General features: G+C 41.9%; 1 protein-coding gene across 6 annotated transcripts in view; it reads right to left on the bottom strand.

The window, feature by feature from the left end:
* The window catches only part of LOC124805030 (dual oxidase maturation factor 1-like), a 139,367-nt gene that overhangs the window by 60,565 nt on the left and 60,063 nt on the right, over positions 1-18,739 (bottom strand). For all 6 annotated transcript variants that reach the window (XM_047265445.1, XM_047265447.1, XM_047265448.1 and 3 more), the window contains exon 6: positions 9,402-9,555. In XM_047265445.1, the coding sequence (XP_047121401.1) occupies positions 9,402-9,555 (154 nt within the window). The remainder of the gene's footprint in view (positions 1-9,401; positions 9,556-18,739) is intronic.

The following is an 18,739-nucleotide window of genomic DNA, read 5'->3' as shown; positions in this document are numbered from 1 at the left end:
AATTTTGGCGTCTCTGCTCAACTTATAAGACAATTGTGTTATTCTAGTAGGGTTGTGCTATCACTTTAGATAGTGTTTAAGTCTGTGACTATAATGTTAATTGTTCTTATGACTCACTGAACAAATACTAACCATCTTTTTGAGGTCAGGACAGAGATTTTCTATGTAAGGCACAGTATTAAGCCATAATGTGATATCCTGGTGGTTGGGCTTATGTATTTTGGAAAGTGGGTAGAAGGTAGGAGTCTGGGGTTTGGCAAAGGTGAGGGGAGTGATAAACTCAGGTTCTGGGATGGACCTATAGATGAGTGACTGGAGATTACACCAGATTTTTCAAATAGGATAACTGTAGCAGGACTTATTGGACATGTCTGACAGCTGACTGAGACCCTCTACCAGGTAATCCCTGTGAATCATAACAGCAGTGGTGGCTCTTTTGTTGATGGATAGGTTATAAGGTAGGGATCAGATTTATGTGGTGGATTGTGGTTCTTTCTGTGGATGTGATGTTGGTTTCCATACTGACGGATTTGGGGGAGGAGTCAGACAGTTGGTGGAAGCCTTCCATCAGATAGTCACTGCAGTTCATCACAACAGTGGTGGAGCCTTTGTCTGCAGGGAGTATCTGTTGTAAGGTTGTACGGTTGTCCTTTCTTCTGATGAAATATTAGTGTTCTTAGAAAAGATAGTGAGACCAAAGTGGAAGTACAAAATGCCTGGAAAGTGACCAGGGGGTGGTGGTGGTGGTGGTGGTGGTGAGGGGGGGGGGGGGGGGGGGAGCGAGACAGTTACTGTTGTATGGTAGTACAAACTGGGAGAGGCAAGTTTCAATGTTGGAATTCAGTTGGCTGCATTTGGAGGGAATTGTGGCAAAGAAGTGCTTCCACTGTAGGAACTAGGAAAAGGTGAGTAGGTATCAGTTGAGTACAACACAGTTAAACTTGGGTATGGGGCTGAAAGATAGGTCTGGGGTTTTCACTGAAATCATTAACAACAGTGTTTTGGGTTTTTTTAGGTTCTGGATATTGTGGAAGACTGAGAGGTAGTTTTGGAGGACGTGGCAATTTGGAAAGGACAGCTAGGCAGAGTCTGGGTGCTATGAGGGGTTGACAAGGTGCTTCACTGTGAATGGGATGGGTGTTGATGGGTAACCGTGCTCCAACGCAGTAGTAGTATCTCAGTAGGTAAGATAATTTATGGAGGTGTGAACTCCCCACCACCCCACCCTACTCCACCTGCCAAACTGCACTCCTGGTATTGTGCATCCGTGCTGCACTGTGTAAGGATACAAGTGTGTGTGTGTGTGTGTGTGTGTGTGTGTGTGTGTGTGTACTCTAGCTAGAGAAAGGATAGTCCAAAAGGTGGCAAGTTTTCTGTCTTTTTTTGTGTATTGCTGTCATCGACTCAATGTTTCTGTTATTTGGTAAGTGATACAATTATTGTCTCTAAACTGTTCCGCTACTGTATGGACTACACAGAATGCTGAAAAATTTGTTCATGTCCTTCTGCATTTGGCGTTTTCTTAAGTGTAATAAGGGGAGCACATTGTAACTATGAAAAACACTCCCATACTCTAATGCCACCCCATCTGTACTTCACTGTTGGTACAACACCTGATGGCATTTCAAAAAATATATTGGTGTATTTACAACAATACTTTAGATTTTCTAGCTGAAACAAGTTTTTATAGGTACATTAATTCCAACATTACTACTTTAAAAATGTAAATTGTCAAAAAAATTTCCATTTCAGTAAATTCATGACACTGTCAATCTGAAAGATATTTACTCAATATCGTAATCATATATCTCTTGAAATATATATTTACCTCAGCTTCTATGTTCTGGCACAACTTCTATTAATAATTTGACCCCTTTCTGCTTCAGTCACATCTTCATTTTCCAGAAAGACAAAGTAAACGCTACCATCAAGAACTTTCTTTCTCAGTAATGTCATTTAATACATGTCAAACAACTCCAGGTTGGAATATCAACAACGTGAGGAAAAGATAGATTGCTACTTACATAAAGATGACACATTAAGTTTCAGACAGGCATAATTAAAAGACATACTTCAGCTTTTGGCCACAGCCTTTGTTGGAAAAAGAAAGAGAAACATACATACATTCATTCACACAAGCAAGCACACATCATGCACATGTGACTTAATCACTTTTGAGTCTTCTAAATGCTGGAGATAAGGCAAGACAATCTGGATAAATCATGATTCAAACACTGTTAGGCCAAACCAACCACTTTGATGACATACATACATTCATTCACACAGCAAGCACACATCATGCACATGTGACCAGAATTTGGTCCAAGCTGCCGGAGATGGCAATCATGTGTGCATGCTTGTATGGATGAATGTGTGCGTGTTTCTCTTCCTTTTTCTGATGTGGGCTGTGGTCGAAAACTAAATTGCAAATGTCTTTTAACTGCGCCTGTCTGCAACTTAACATGTCATCTTTATGGTAAGTAGTAATCTATCGTTTCCATACATTGTTGATATTTCGTAAATGTCTTTAGAGAAGTTATCAATTTTACCAATAAGAAAACTGAACCTTCTTTTTGTAGGAAATTTCACTATAGTGAAACCATTTTTATTTAATTCTTGGCCAGCTTTCCTTCTTCTTATCCATTCCTTCATTTTCATTTGACTTGTGCTGTTCTACATCACTATTAAATGTTCTGGAGATAGAATCTGAATCACATGATAGGGATCCCTTGATTTGAGTTCTGTCAGTATCAGTTTCATTGAAGTTCCTGACAACAACACCTTTTCCTGGAGTTGATGGTAAGCACATTGATTATGTGGCATTCCTTTTGTTTCATTAGAATGAAACTGCTTCAGCAGAATTTCAAAGGGTGCTGTCCAAGAAATTTACAGAGTTGATATCATGTGTGTTTCTTCTGGAATTGGGGCAGGCTGGAAAAGTTCCTGCTTTTCCGTAACATCAGAGTTAGAAGTGATAGTAACTTTTCAAAGGCCCCTTTCAATAACCTAAGAAATTAAGATTTTACTAGTTTCTCCAGGCATGATTTAGAGGTCTAAAAAGGGCACACACAGTGGCTGCCACAAACGAATAAAGTTAGGTGATAGAAACCCAAACTGAATGCCACGTTCCTGCCACAGTTTAATCATGTTGAGTAACAGACGACTCAAGAGACTGTCACCTTAATCACTTTTGAGTCTTCTAAATGCTGGAGATAAGGCAAGACAATCTGGATAAATCATGATTCAAACACTGTTATGTCAAACCAACCACTTTGATTCCTATTTTAACTTGCACCAGTTAAACTTCTTTCAGAACAAGTATCATAGAGATGTTTTGCCCTATAAACTGTGTGCAATGTCTGCAGCCACTGATATCATTACATGATATTTGACTTAGAAATATCCGCAATCCTTTCAGAATGTTTTGTACTTAACTTCACTATTAATTCCACTTGTTCGGGATACTCAAGAAAGTTGATCTCATCACATTTTATAATGCTGGAGGGAGGGACACCATTAACGGACACTTCAAGGTTCTTAAAACAATCACTCATTGTTTTCCAGGGAAATGCTGCCTTTGCTCTCCTTACATTTCACTTACTCTAAGAGTTAGTTCCTTATTTCTTTCCAGAAAACAGTCTACTCACTCATGACCAGATCAGTTTTCATGAAATCTTTCTTTAATTTGCCCTGCTCAGTTAAGAGGTCCCTAACATCATTATTCCTCAAAGAAAATTCCAATTTTGCACAACAAAATATTCCTTCAATCAGATAATTTTCCTAATTATTGGTTAATGCTGGTTGGCCTTCCACTTTACATCTGTATCTGTTATTGAGTTTGTCATTTAATGTTGTATAAGGAACTGCATATTGTTCTGAAGCCTTGTTGATGCTTAACATTTCCTGATTGGATAGGGTTCAGAGCATTTATAAGGAATTCCGTGTTGTAGTAGGTTTTCTGGGTTAGTGTCCTCCTGCTTAGCTGGGTGGTAATGTGCTTGCGTCCCATGCAGTGGTCCCAGGTGGTTCGATTCCCAGAGGGATTGGAGATTTTCCCCGCTTGTGGATTGGGTGTTGTGTTGTCCTCATCATTTCATCCTAATCACCAGCCCGCAAGTCATCCAGTGTGGTGTTGACTGAAATAAGACTTGAACTCGGCGGCGGAACTTTTCCAGATGGGACATTCTGGCCAACAGTGCCACATAATCATTTCATTTTTTTCTGGGTTAGTCCTAGAACCTTCTTGTGTACTCACATGATTGGATACACACTAAAAAATGCAATTTTATGTTGAAAAATAGCTAAAAGATTGGTTCACACCATCTGATTGGATTCACCTCATTTTATTTTATTCCATCTATTGTCATGCTATTAATGTTTTGTGTATCAGTTGTTGTGTTCATACATTTACTTGGTAGAGTGCACCAGAATTTTCTATGAAACTGTTCTACCCATATTGAATGTTATGGCCATCACTTTGAACAGCTCCTAAATTGTACAATATTGTTAACAGCAAATTTTCTTCGCTAAACTTGAAGTGCATGTGCATTGATTGTTCTTGTTGTTTGTGACATCCCAAAGTTTTTGCCGGCTCCTGATTACTCCCAAGACCATAACTCCTATTCCAAAGCTGTTGTACTTAGATTCCTCTATTCATTTCTTCAATTTGAGTGCAACATTTTGAATCACTGAGTAGAATGGTGGGTTGTGTACCCAATAAGTGAGGAGAGTTATCTGGAAAGTGTGGCTGGTAACATGTTGTCTGCCAGTGAAATGTAAACTGATTTTCTGTATTGCTGACTCTTAAAACAAAGTTAGCCACCTCCAATGACCTAGACTGAACACTGTCCTTTGGTGCAATCTCATGCCATAAGAGTAGACAAATATATTCTGTAACTTACCGGCTCAGGTAAGACTTTTCCATGCTGAAAACATCTAGTAATAAGGTTCTTGCACTAGTGTTAATATCTATGCTATCCAATTACAAGAGTTTCTTTTATAGAATGTTGGCTTGTGTATCCAACATGCGAGAAGATTTTTCTGGATGGCGTGTGTGATGACACATTGTCTGGCATTGAACTAGAAGTTGATTTTCTGTATTGTTATCTCTTACATCAAAGGCAGCTGACAATGGTCTCTTTCTATTCATATTTTGTTGGCAATAACAGCAGGAGGGCTAGTTGATAAAAACTAATATAGTTTCGTCAGAGTCTTTTCATAGTGGCACATTAAAAGCCACGAGTCCTAGTAAATTTTGCATAGTGTTATAGATGATTTTAATTATTGTTTTTGAGACACAAAATGGTTTGTTTTTCGTTATTTTTATGTTGAGTCATAGATGGATCAGAGGCCTTTCTTGTGTTTTTGGTTTAAATAAAACAATAGAAATCTGACTTAGTGGCAGTCTCCACATAAATTTAATTTGGCATCTATCCTCCCTTATGAATAGTGCTAAGCTGTAACCTTCCTGCCTTCACTTTTCAATTTATGATTGCTCTGCCATTTTGAGTGACTTCTGAGGTTCTGCATGTACATGTTTGACAGAATACTTCATGCTAAAGTGAGAAGCATTGTCAGTAATGCATCCTATGTCATTTTCAGTTGGGGAAAGAATTTATAAATGTTCAGCATGTAATCATATTTACAAATTAATTTGCGACATGAATGTAAAATGGCTCATACCAGGTCATTATGATTTGTCATCCAAAACGATCTGTGGAACACGAAACTAACTAACTAGTGAAGGTTACAGTCCAAACAGTTCCATCACCTCTGCCTCAATAATCACAACATGATTCACTTTGTCAAGATTCCTCCCCAGAGAGCCTAAATCACAGGTGACATTGCTGAGCACTCCACATGGCTTAAAAGTACACTACTGGCCATTAAAATTGCTACACCAAGAAGAAATGCAGATGATAAACGAGTATTCATTGGACAAGTACATTATACTATAACTGACATGTGATTACATTTTTACGCAATTTGGGTGCATAGATCCTGAGAAATCAGTACCCAGAACAACCACCTCTGGCCGTAATAAGGGCCTTGATATGCCTGGGAATTGAGTTAAACAGAACTTGGATGGTGTGTACAGGTACAGCTGCCGATGCAGCTTCAACACGATACCACAATTCATCAAGAGTTGTGACTGGCATATTGTGACGATCCAGTTGCTCGTCCACCATTGACCAGACGTTTTCAATTGGTGAGAGATCTGGAGAATGTGCTGGCCAGGGCAGCAGTCGAACATTTTCTGTATCCAGAAAGGCCCGTACAGGACCTGCAACATGTGGTCGTGTGTTATCCTGCTGAAATGTAGGGTTTTGCAGGGATCAAATGAAGGGTAGAGGCACGGGTCGCAACACATCTGAAATGTAATGTCCACTGTTGAAAGTGCCATCAATGCGAACAAGAGGTGACCGAGACGTATAACCAATGGCACCCCATACCATCATGCCGGGTGATACGCCAGTATGGCGATGACGAATACACGCTTCCAATGTGCATTGACTGCGATGTCGCGAAATACAGATGTGACCATCATGATGCTGTAAACAGAGCCTGGATTCATCTGAAAAAATTATGTTTTGCCATTCGTGCACCCAGGTTCATCATTGAGTACGCCATCGCAGGCGCTCCTGTCTGTGATGCAGTGTCAAGGGCAACCACAGTCATGGTCTCTGAGCTGATAGTCCATGCTGCTGCAAACATCTTCAAACTGTTCGTTCAGGTGGTTGTTATCTTACAAACGTCCCCATCTGTTGACTAAGGGATCGAGACGTGGCTACACGATCCGTTACAGCCATGGGGATAAGATGCCTGTCATCTAGAATGCTAGTGATACGAGGCTATTGGGATCCAGCACAGCATTCCGTATTACCCTTCTGAACCCACCAATACCATATTCTGCTGACAGTCATTGGATCTCGACCAACGCGAGCAGCAATGTCGCGATACAATAAACCGCAATTGCAATAGGCTGCAATCCAACCTTTATCAAAGTCGGAAACGTGATGGTACACATTTCTCCTCCTTATGCAAGGCATCACAACAATGTTTCACCAAGCAACGTCGGTCAACTGCTGCTTGTGTATGAGAAATCAGTTGGAAACTTTCCTCATATGAGCATTTTGTAGGTGTCGCCACCGGCACCAACCTTGTGTGAATGCTCTGAAAAGCTAATCATTTGCATATCATAGCATCTGTCGGTTAAATTTCGCGTCTGTAGCACATCATCTTCATGGTGTAGCAATTTTAATGGCCACTAGTGTACTTGTCACTTTATATTCACTAACCAGGGAGTAGTGAGCTAGTTCCGACATTTCCCTCCAAGACTACTCCATAGCAGAAGGACCTTCTTTGTCTTTTTAGGATTGTAGCTACTATTTGCCTTAAATTTCACTTGTATCCCTGTCTTTTCAGACTATTCCTGAATTGTGGGCTCTCAGATTTCCTCAGCCTGTTTGATTGATGCTGTGCCTCTGGGTGTTCTGGCTTGTTGTTTCCATGTAATGCACAATATTTTGACAACTGACTCAGCCATCTCCTTCACATTCTGTGAATTGTGCTGTTGGGTGTACTTGCTGTTTGTACTCCAAAAAGTCTGTAAGTATACATAACAGCAAAACTCACAGCACCTGAAGAAGATAGTGGGGCAGTTATCATAATATTGTGTGTTAAATGGAAACAACAATTTGGCAGAGGACTTGGAAACTTATCATTGTTCCTGAACTGCTTAGATTGTCTTCATACATTTGCTTACAGTCCTTAGTACACTGATACTGTTGTCAATGTCAAGAATAAAGCTAGCAGACTTGCAGCGCATCATAAACCTCTTGGTGAATTTGGCAGGTTTTCGCAATCTAGTCATCTACCATATTTCTAACATTACTGCTGTCAACTGCAGCTCTCAACTTTCTAATATCTAGACTGAATTTGAGTTTTATAATTAGCTACACCTTCCACATAACAACAGAAAGACAGACACAATTACTATAGAGACAAAGACAAGACACACCTCCTTCCATGACAAGCGTAACATTTTCTTTTATAACCCTCTGAAAAGTTGAAGAGTTGTGTAAACTAAGACTGAAACAGATTTTAAATTGATGAAAAGTAAATGAAGAATTAAATTACACAATTCCAGAAACATGTTGCGGTGAAAGAGAAATATGGTCAACCTACAGTACCTCATAAGAAGAACAATGGCAAAACACAGGCCATATAACTTAAAATAGCATGTAGAAAGAATAGTTTTATCAAGGAACAAAGGTACAAAACATATAAATATCATAATTGTTCTTACAATTAACCCCATTCACAGGGATTTGATAAACTACACTGAGAACTCAAAAAATTATTTGGAAAATATTTAAATACAAACATGAATTATGCTCCTCTGAAAATCAAATAAACTGGGAAAAGCTTTGAAATCAAAACAAGGTCATAATCAAAACACAGGTAATCTGTTTGAAAATGCAGATTTTTGCACATCTGTGAAATCAAACTTATTTGCTGGGTAACATTCAATACTACCTTGCTCCACCCTGAGCAATGTAGCATGCTGACCACAAGATGGTCAAGACAATGACACTCAAGACTATCCCATTTTTCAACTTCTGCCTTCATGATTTAACCCACTGAGTGAAGAGGAAATGATGAACCAAAGTTTCAACTTGTCCCAAACATGCTTTATTATGTTCATGTCAACAGATACCACAGGCCATTCCATTTGGTTGATTTCTGATTCCTGGAAGAAGGTGTTCATGAGGGGGCACAGTGTGATCAAGCATTGTCCTGAAATATGAATCCATTGCTGTAATACTGACTGTAGGGCTGGACGAAAGGTTGAAGGAATCTATCCTGATACTGCACAGCCCTCAAATTAACTTCAAAAGTGATGAGAGGGATTAGACATCCATGTGGAGCACTGGCTCAAAACACAAGTGACTTACCTCCCTGCAGAAACCTGAGACTGTGTGCCTGTGACACGCATTTGTGCAAGGCCACCTCCACAATCTTCTATGATGATCACCAGACATGAGACAAAAATGCAGTTATTTTTATTAACAGTACTGTCTCTGTCTTTAATAATTGTTTTGTGTTTTCAGCTAGATGTTTTGCATTATTTAAAGTATTCAGTAGTTTTTGTCCAATTTTTAGGTATCTTGTTATTGAAAGTAGAAATGAAAAGCATCTTAATAATGTGAAACTGAACTGGGAAAACAACCATGAAAGAGTAATAGTATCACAAGAACAGTAACAGATGAAACTGCAAAATGCAAAATTGATATAATTGGCTCTGTGGGAGCTAATTCAAGTAATAAACATAATAATGATTGCTCTATATTTAGTGAAACTTATACTCAAACATAGGCACTTAGTATTTTCAGACATACCACATAGCAATGTGGGCGTACCAGCCAGCAGTCCGATAATAACGACCAAATCTGAAGCCTTCTCCATCAATGACAAGGTAATCAATAATCCACAAGATTGGGATAGGAAGCCCAATCAGCTGACCATGGCGAAATTCACGTTGCAACTGGCCAGCTGTAATACAATTAAGTTACATTTTATAAAATAGCTACTTCTGACAGATTACTCTTTTCTTTGTAAGATCTGCTCTCACTTAGTCATTTGACAGCTGCAGTAATAAGTTAATGACAGTGACAGTGGATGTAAAAAGTTGAGATGATTATTTTACATACACATAGTTGGTCACAGAGGCATTATATAGTTAAGTTACTTTTTTAAAAAGCAGATAATCATCTCAGTTATGATATATAAATTGCATTTTAATGTCATCAACATGATAAACACATAGAACAGCAACACCGAATTGCATTTAAGTACACATAAGGTTAGCAAAATCAATTGGAAATTTTATTGTCAGTCCAAGAAGAGAAATCTTGCAAGCCTGAGCTGCACAGAAATTGTGGCAATATGTGAATCAGATTGCAAGACACCTGTTAGGAAGTGTTTTTACGACTACTCTTATTGGTAATGTCTTTCAGATAAATTTCTGTAGTGTAAATATTTATGCTTGTCAGAGCACAATTTGGCTTTTATGTGTCACAAGATGTCAGCTTATACTGCTTGTTCACCTTTCCTTTAGCTTTGTTTTTTCTATGTCAGGATCAGCAGAAATTGGAAATCTATGGGCAAATAGCGTATATGCTTCTGGTTTTGCCAACCTTCACAGACAGCAGTGTGGTGGCATAGGGTTGTGTCAGAGTATTATGGTGGAAAATTCATTTCAGTTCAGATGAAATATTTAGGTTTTCATTATCTCTGCAGACAGTCTTAAATGATTAGTTGTTCTGAATGAATACCAAAATGCAACTGCCATTTCTTACATTGCCAGCACTTATCAAGGGGAGTGCTGTTTAGTGAATCTGCTCATCTCTCTATGCAGTAGCAGTTTGTGTGTGAGGCAAAGCTAATCTTAACCACTTCCTACACACCTTACTGAAAGAGCTAAGGAATATGTGAACAAATAGTAACAATGGTGGGACAGGGTTCTTCTGGAGTTGTCAGTTGGATATTGATGTCAAAAGTCAGTTGTAGATGCACCTCTATGCAATCTAGCAATATTACAACTACATCTGCTAACAACACCAGAAATATTTGTAAAAGTTTTTTTATTGATAACCTGTTCATTCTGGTATCCATTTGAATCATTTACAGTGATGAAAAGTTTCATTACAGGACTGTTTTAATGGCATCATGGATGTTTTTGTGATTTAGCAGTCAATATCCACTGCTAATACAAAGTCACAATATTATAGGTTCAGTATCACAGTGTATGCAAGAATCTCAACACAAAAACTGTAAACACAGGCTAAGTTCAAAGCTATAGGCACTGTAAATTTTTTCATGGAAAATAATAACGTGTTGTTGATTAAAAATTAATGTTTAGTAGGAATAAGATCAAAAACATTAGCAATGAAACTAAACTGGAGTCCATTGGATACCAATTGTGCACAGCATCCATTGAACATTCAAACATAAAGAAAAATGGTAATCATTCACGGAAATCTGTCATTTATTGCAGATCTACATTTTGACTACAACATAATCATCATTAGTGCTAAAATAAAAAAAAAAAAAGGCAGGAATCAAGAACAGGCACAAAATATGTACACAACACAGTCATACAAATCGATGTAAGTGGGGACATAGCATTAACATACCATTACTAGAAGTCATATAGACATAATTGTGTCAGATCATAAACATGTGACTGATACTAGCATTTATATGACAGAAACAAAACTGAAGGTATCGTTTATAAACAGTGGAGGCAGCGAGAATATGAGTCATCAAGGACCTGTGGTGCCCTTTATTGGAGTATACATCTACAAAGCTATAGCTCACTTTTATTGAAGAACATAACAATTAAACAAACCTTAAGAAACAGTATATCTGGAATATGTGAATTACACAGTGAATGTATATATAAATGCGTAAAAACTGAACAATGGAATTTAAATAGAAATAATGACATAAAACACAGGATGGTTCCCCAGGGATTATGTTGTGATAAAACTATGTTGAATTTTATAACAAAGCTAATGGATGAAAAATCCATTTACAAAAGTTTTATGCAACATATTTCATTAATGGATGTCCAAAGGCAGTAATTGTGAACAGAAACTGAAAAAATCTGCAGTAATATAAAATAACATAAAATAGTACCATAAGAGGCATGAGGTTGCCTCTCTTAGATTATATTTGAGAGAGATAAAAATCCAAAAATACTTTTACTTATAGAACCTCATGGTTGGATAAATTTCTATTCCTACACTTCCACACGTAGCAACATAGTGACTATTTATCATCTCTCCCTGTAAATATCAATATTGTTGCCCTTGGCAGCAGGCAACAGTAACATCTTTGACTCTGATTTCAGTTTGTTCTGTACCTCTGACTTGAGTGTCATGGTGTATTGTCTACTCTGCCAATAAAGTATGGAATTGTCTACTCAGCACCAGTGTACATTATTCTTTGTAAACACGTTCCAGTACCGCGCTTCCTACATCGACTACTCCATCTACCATGCTGCATCATGATTTTGTGCAAATCTACCATACTGATTGGGTACACAACAATGCTGTCATTTCCCATTGTTTCATCTCACCATCTCCATGACAGTGTGAAGGATATTTCACATACATTGCCACAATGTGTTACCAACATTCCATGTGACAATTTTCAAAACAACCTATGGCCTGGACAAAGTGACATTCAGTGCAATGATTTGGACAGGAACAATACTGAGTGGAATCATGAACATGGCACCCTGTTTATCCTGCAACTGTTACCTTACATGCTCCTATTTTTTCACTGAATCAACTCCCGTGTCTGTTCACAGATTCCTGAACAATTCCACTGACTTTTAGGGTGAAAATCTCCAACCACAGTGCTATATGGATGCTCCTAATAGTGCCTTTACTGTACAAAAAACAGTGGCTTCATCAAACAATCCTGCCGTTATCTCGCCTACCTCTTCAATTTATGGACAGAAAATTCCAATGATTCATCCCTCCATGGTGTCTGAGTCTCATGTTGCACCTATTTCCACATTGTCAATTCTGCTCAGAAGTGCTGCTCGTGCAATAAACAATATCATCATCCCTGTAACAACAGCACCTTTCATGTCACACATCAGTTTCAGCCTCACAACCACCACCACGGACCTCGCATCTAGCACCTATCAGGTGCATTCTGTCTACAGAGCAAACATGTTCCACAAGTTTGAGCTCTTGCAACCTTCACAGCTTCAGGTTTTGCCTCTGCAGGGCCAACCCATGTCTGACATCACACGCATGCCAGCCTCGTTGCATGCTTTTGACCTTTGTATGCCACCCACAGAACTGAGACAAACCCGTAGGATTGACCGTGCAATACCCCTCCAGCACCTGCTGCGTAGTTCTTTGAGCCACATGCCACTGTGCTTCTGCGACTGCCTCAACAGAACTGTATACTGCCCGAGGTCTATACTCCATACAACATAACATCTGCACCACCTACATCGCGGGCTTTCACACTACCACCTGACGTGCACATCCATGAGATGCAACACCTGCATACTGCATGCTCCACTGTTCCCATGCCAGCTGCACCAGTTAATGCCACACTCTGGCTGGCATTGCGTGTACAGCCAATGAACAGTCATAACGCCACCCAACCTTGCTTTAAACTGCCCCATTCTGTAATGATTTCGCCGGCCGGAGTGGCCATGCAGTTCTAGGTGCTGCAGTCTGGAACCGCGTTTCTGCTACGGTCGCAGGTTCGAATCCTGCCTCGGGCATGGATGTGTGTGATGTCCTTAGGTTAGTTAGGTTTAATTAGTTCTAAGTTCTAGGCGGCTGATGACCTCAGAAGTTAAGTCGCATAGTGGTCAGAGCCATTTGAACCATTTTGTAATGATTTCCTGGCAGTACGGGTTGGGAGTGCCTGGCATCCAACCACGGCATCATCTATGACTTTACTCAGACATCGGAGATCTCTTCCTGGCAACACTTGCTCACAGTATGTACGAGATGGTGAAGGCCCTGTTGCTCCAGCACCTCTAATGCTTACCAGAGCAGCAGCTGCACCTTTTATACATTAAGAAACTGCCACAGACAGCTCACCTTCCTCACTCTGATGCCATCTCCACAAGCAGATTGATTTTATGTAGATGCCTGGCTGCATGCTCTCGACACTGTGTCTTCTTAAACTTCCCACATACGTCCAGACTGCAATGCTGTCCCACGAGGAAAGCCCCCTTGACACCAGAGCCTGCCTTGAAGACAAAATCACCACTGTGACCAAGCACTGTCATCTCATTAACAGCTAGTCTGATGTCATCAAGGCCATCGCCCCACTCAGCTACAGTGCGACTGAAGACAGCCAATCCCTACTGAGTCAGCTCGAGCTCCCACTCTTGCCACCAGTCGTCATCACCGCCTTCGCTCAGTGCAACTGCAGAATGACTGAGGACTGGTGACTCCTTCCGAACCAACCCAAGCCCACAACTGCTGCCTTTCCGTGCAACTTTCACAGCACGGACAGCCAACAAATGCCAGATGCTACAGTGAATACACTTGCCCCCTCCCCCCCATCCTGCCATCCCTACAACACTGTTTACAAACAAACGCCGGGACAGAAAACAGCATTGCCCGCCTCTGCTCATTCAGCAGCCAAGCAGTACTGTTGGTTCCATAGCAGGTTTGGACAGGAGGCACGCAACTGAAGGATACCTTGTGCTTACCCAAAAATGTACAGCAACATGCCATAGGTTCACCAGGTAGCTCTGTAGCCACAAGATATCTTAACCAGCCACATTGGCACAGCTGTGCCACCTCAGGTCATCCCAGTTATTTGTTTACAATTGTCTCACACGAACCTACTTCCTCATTGACACAGGAACTGATGTCAGCACTCTCCCGCCACCTCGAGAGCCATCTAGCTTACTCTCTCGCCATAATCCCTCCAATTACATGCCACTAATGACACCATTGTAGCTGTTGCCAGCACTGCATCCATTACCTTAGACTTGGGGCAGAAAAACACATGCTTCGGATCTTCCTCATCACCAGATTGTTGAGCCAGCCATAGGAGCGGACTTTCTATGTCATTATCAGCTGCTTCCTGACCTTCCCATAGTTTGTTATTATACCACGAAGGTGGCAGCCCATTGGTGGAGTTATCGCTGATGCTCTCCCCAAGCAATTTCTATCACCATTCAATCTCTCATCATTGGAAGATACACCACTAGACCTTCTCCTTAAGTGTTCTGCACTCTTCAACAAACTTTGCTTTCTCATGTCTGACTACTCCTCACTACAAGCCGCAAATGACATCATGAGACATGGCAACATACACCTCATGGACACTGCTGCCAAACAGCACGTAGCCAAGCAACATCTCATTGTCTGCAACAGCTCCAACATTCATCCAGCACCTCAGAGGACGCCAACAGATTACCGGATCCTGCCTGCAAGGACTCTGAACAGGTTAGTGGAGTGTTGTGTCTGATTGTAGTGTGCAATTTTGACAGTGTACCAGTTGCCCCACCCAATGTTTCTTCTCTACAACACACTTTTTTCCCAGCCCCTGATGTGCTCCCCACTGACATGCCACACACCCTTTGCACCATTCGTGATGGTACTGTCCATCACATCACTACTACACCTGGCCTGCCCATCTGATGTAGACCTCAGCACCTCCTACCCCACAAACCAATAGTGGCAAGAACCGCTGTGGATGAACTGTTGAAAGTGGGGATCGTTCGTCCATTGGACAGCACTTGGGCGTCACCTATAAAACTAGTTTTAAAAAAAAAGACAGATTGTGGCAACTTTGTGGCAACAACTTAACACTCAATGCTCAAACTATTGTAGACAGTTATCCCTTTCCCAACCTACAGGACTTCTCACATGTACAAACAGGTGCCACAATTTTTAGCATAGTGGACTGTAAAAAATCATAGCTCCAGATTCCCATGGCGGAAGAGGACATACTGAAGACAGTGATTGTTACACCTGTTGGATTCTACGAATTTTTGTACAAGTCTTACAGATTAACAAACTGTGCAAATGTGAGAACATTTTATCAAGAGTACCTTGTTCAGTTCACCAATTTGTTTTGCCTAGTTAGACAATGTCATTATAGGTTTACCCTCAGTCGAAGAGTATGTTTCACATCTACAAGTTCTCAACAGAGTATCTGCCCATGGGTTTGTCATTAATGAGAACAAATTTCAATTATGACAAACTCGCATGACATTCTTCAGTCATCAAGTACATGCTTCAGGCATCTGCCTGACACCTGAAAAGACCAAGACAATGTGACTCTTGCCACCATGCACTAATTATCAAGAATTATGCAGATTTTTAGGTGTCATTAACTTCCACAGAAGAGTAGTCTTGAAAGAACAGCCCAAACAACAGGGCACTGATGTACAAGAACATGCATTGGTACAATGAAATGGTGCACTGATAATGGCTAGGCACTAGCTGAAATCTAGATTTGCTGAATAAAACCTGCAAGAAAAGGACAACTGATTGCTCTGGTCTATCATTTGAAAGTTCTACAAAAGACACACCCTGCACGCAGCTGAGAGTCTCCTTTTGTTGACACATATGCTCCGCAGGAAGAATACATTGAGTAAGTGTGAACTGGAGTGGAAATAATCCATGCAAACCACCTTTGATGAGATCAAGGACGATTCACTGAATGCAACTACACTCCTGGAAATTGAAATAAGAACACCGTGAATTCATTGTCCCAGGAAGGTGAAACTTTATTGACACATTTCTGGGGTCAGATACATCACATGATCACACTGACAGAACCACAGGCACATAGACACAGGCAACAGAGCATGCACAATGTCGGCACTAGTACAGTGTATATCCACCTTTCGCAGCAATGCAGGCTGCTATTCTCCCATGGAGACGATCGTAGAGATGCTGGATGTAGTCCTGTGGAACGGCTTGCCATGCCATTTCCACCTGGCGCCTCAGTTGGACCAGCGTTCGTGCTGGACGTGCAGACCGCGTGAGACGATGCTTCATCCAGTCCCAAACATGCTCAATGGGGGACAGATCCGGAGATCTTGCTGGCCAGGGTAGTTGACTTACACCTTCTAGAGCACGTTGGGTGGCACGGGATACATGCGGACGTGCATTGTCCTGTTGGAACAGCAAGTTCCCTTGCCGGTCTAGGAATGGTAGAACGATGGGTTCGATGACGGTTTGGATGTACCGTGCACCATTCAGTGTCCCCTCGACGATCACCAGTGGTGTACGGCCAGTGTAGGAGATCGCTCCCCACACCATGATGCCGGGTGTTGGCCCTGTGTGCCTCGGTCGTATGCAGTCCTGATTGTGGCGCTCACCTGCACGGCGCCAAACACGCATACGACCATCATTGGCACCAAGGCAGAAGCGACTCTCATCGCTGAAGACGACACGTCTCCATTCGTCCCTCCATTCACGCCTGTCGCGACACCACTGGAGGCGGGCTGCACGATGTTGGGGCGTGAGCGGAAGACAGCCTAACGGTGTGCGGGACCGTAGCCCAGCTTCATGGAGACGGTTGCGAATGGTCCTCGCCGATACCCCAGGAGCAACAGTGTCCCTAATTTGCTGGGAAGTGGCGGTGCGGTCCCCTACGGCACTGCGTAGGATCCTACGGTCTTGGCGTGCATCCGTGCGTCGCTGCGGTCCGGTCCCAGGTCGACGGGCACGTGCACCTTCCGCCGACCACTGGCGACAACATCGATGTACTGTGGAGACCTCACGTTCCACGTGTTGAGCAATTCGGCGGTACGTCCACCCGGCCTCCCGCATGCCCACTATACGCCCTCGCTCAAAGTCCGTCAACTGCACATACGGTTCACGTCCACGCTGTCGCGGCATGCTATCAGTGTTAAAGACTGCGATGGAGCTCCGTATGCCACGGCAAACTGGCTGACACTGACGGCGGCGGTGCACAAATGCTGCGCAGCTAGCGCCATTCGACGGCCAACACCGCGGTTCCTGGTGTGTCCGCTGTGCCGTGCGTGTGATCATTGCTTGTACAGCCCTCTCGCAGTGTCCGGAGCAAGTATGGTGGGTCTGACACACCGGTGTCAATGTGTTCTTTTTTCCATTTCCAGGAGTGTAGACTGGCTCATCCATCTCCTGATGCACACCTTACAATAATAGTGGATGCTAGTAACCACACAGTCAGTGCCATAAAACAGCAAGGGATAGCTGGCATCCCTCAACCTCTGTAGTTTTTCTCATATTAACTCTCAAACAGGCACCATAAGTGGTCAACCTTTGACCAAGAACTCCTCACCACCTATGAATCTATGAGTTACTTCCAAGATGATATGGAGGGCAGACCCCTAACAATTTACACAGACCCATCTGTGGACTCTGCCCCCAGGTGGTTTCAACACCTTGATTTCAAATCTCAGTTTGTGTGCACTACATCAAGAGTGCAGATAATGTGGTCACAAACTATCTGTCACACATTGCCTTTCTTTCCCCCCAGCTTTATTACAACTAAATTGCTAAGGTGCAAGATCCAGACCAGGGCTTACAAAATCTGCTTCCTGACCTGGACACAGGCCTTAAACTAGAACAAATTACGTTTCTCAGTTCCACCAAACCAGTTTGGTCTAATGTTCCCGCAATAGGGGGACCTTTTCACAAAGCAGTTTTTGCTTCAGTCCACAATCTTGCACACCCTGGTGCATAACCATCTGTATGTTAAGTCATGGAGGCCTTTGTGCGCCCCATGTGCCAAAAGACTGAGACACATGGACCAGAGCATGTATGACCTACCAGCAAAGTAAAACTGGTTGACATGCACAGCCCCACCGTGGCAAATTCCTAATTCCCAAGGGGATTTTCCAACAAATGCTAGCTGACATTCAGACCACTTCCTGACTCAGGGGGATGTCATTATATTTTCTGTGATTAGTTGAGTCATGTGGTGGGTTGAGGCAACACCTACTGCTGACATCTCTGCCTACACTGTCTTCTTAATACCTGTATTTCATGCTTTCACTGTCCTGTGTCACTCCCTTCTAAATCCTTATAATTCAATGAGCTGTGCCATCTTGGTGGCTGCCACCACTTCTGCACCACCACTTATCATCCACAGTCGAATGGAGTAGCAGAAAGATGACACTGGGCATTAAAAATAGCATGGGCAGAGATCCTTCCCCGTAATGAAGATATTGATGCTT

Source organism: Schistocerca piceifrons, chromosome 7 (genome assembly GCF_021461385.2).
Source record: "Schistocerca piceifrons isolate TAMUIC-IGC-003096 chromosome 7, iqSchPice1.1, whole genome shotgun sequence".
NCBI classification, from domain to species: Eukaryota; Metazoa; Arthropoda; class Insecta; order Orthoptera; family Acrididae; genus Schistocerca; species Schistocerca piceifrons.
This window is presented reverse-complemented; position numbering and strand designations above follow the sequence as displayed.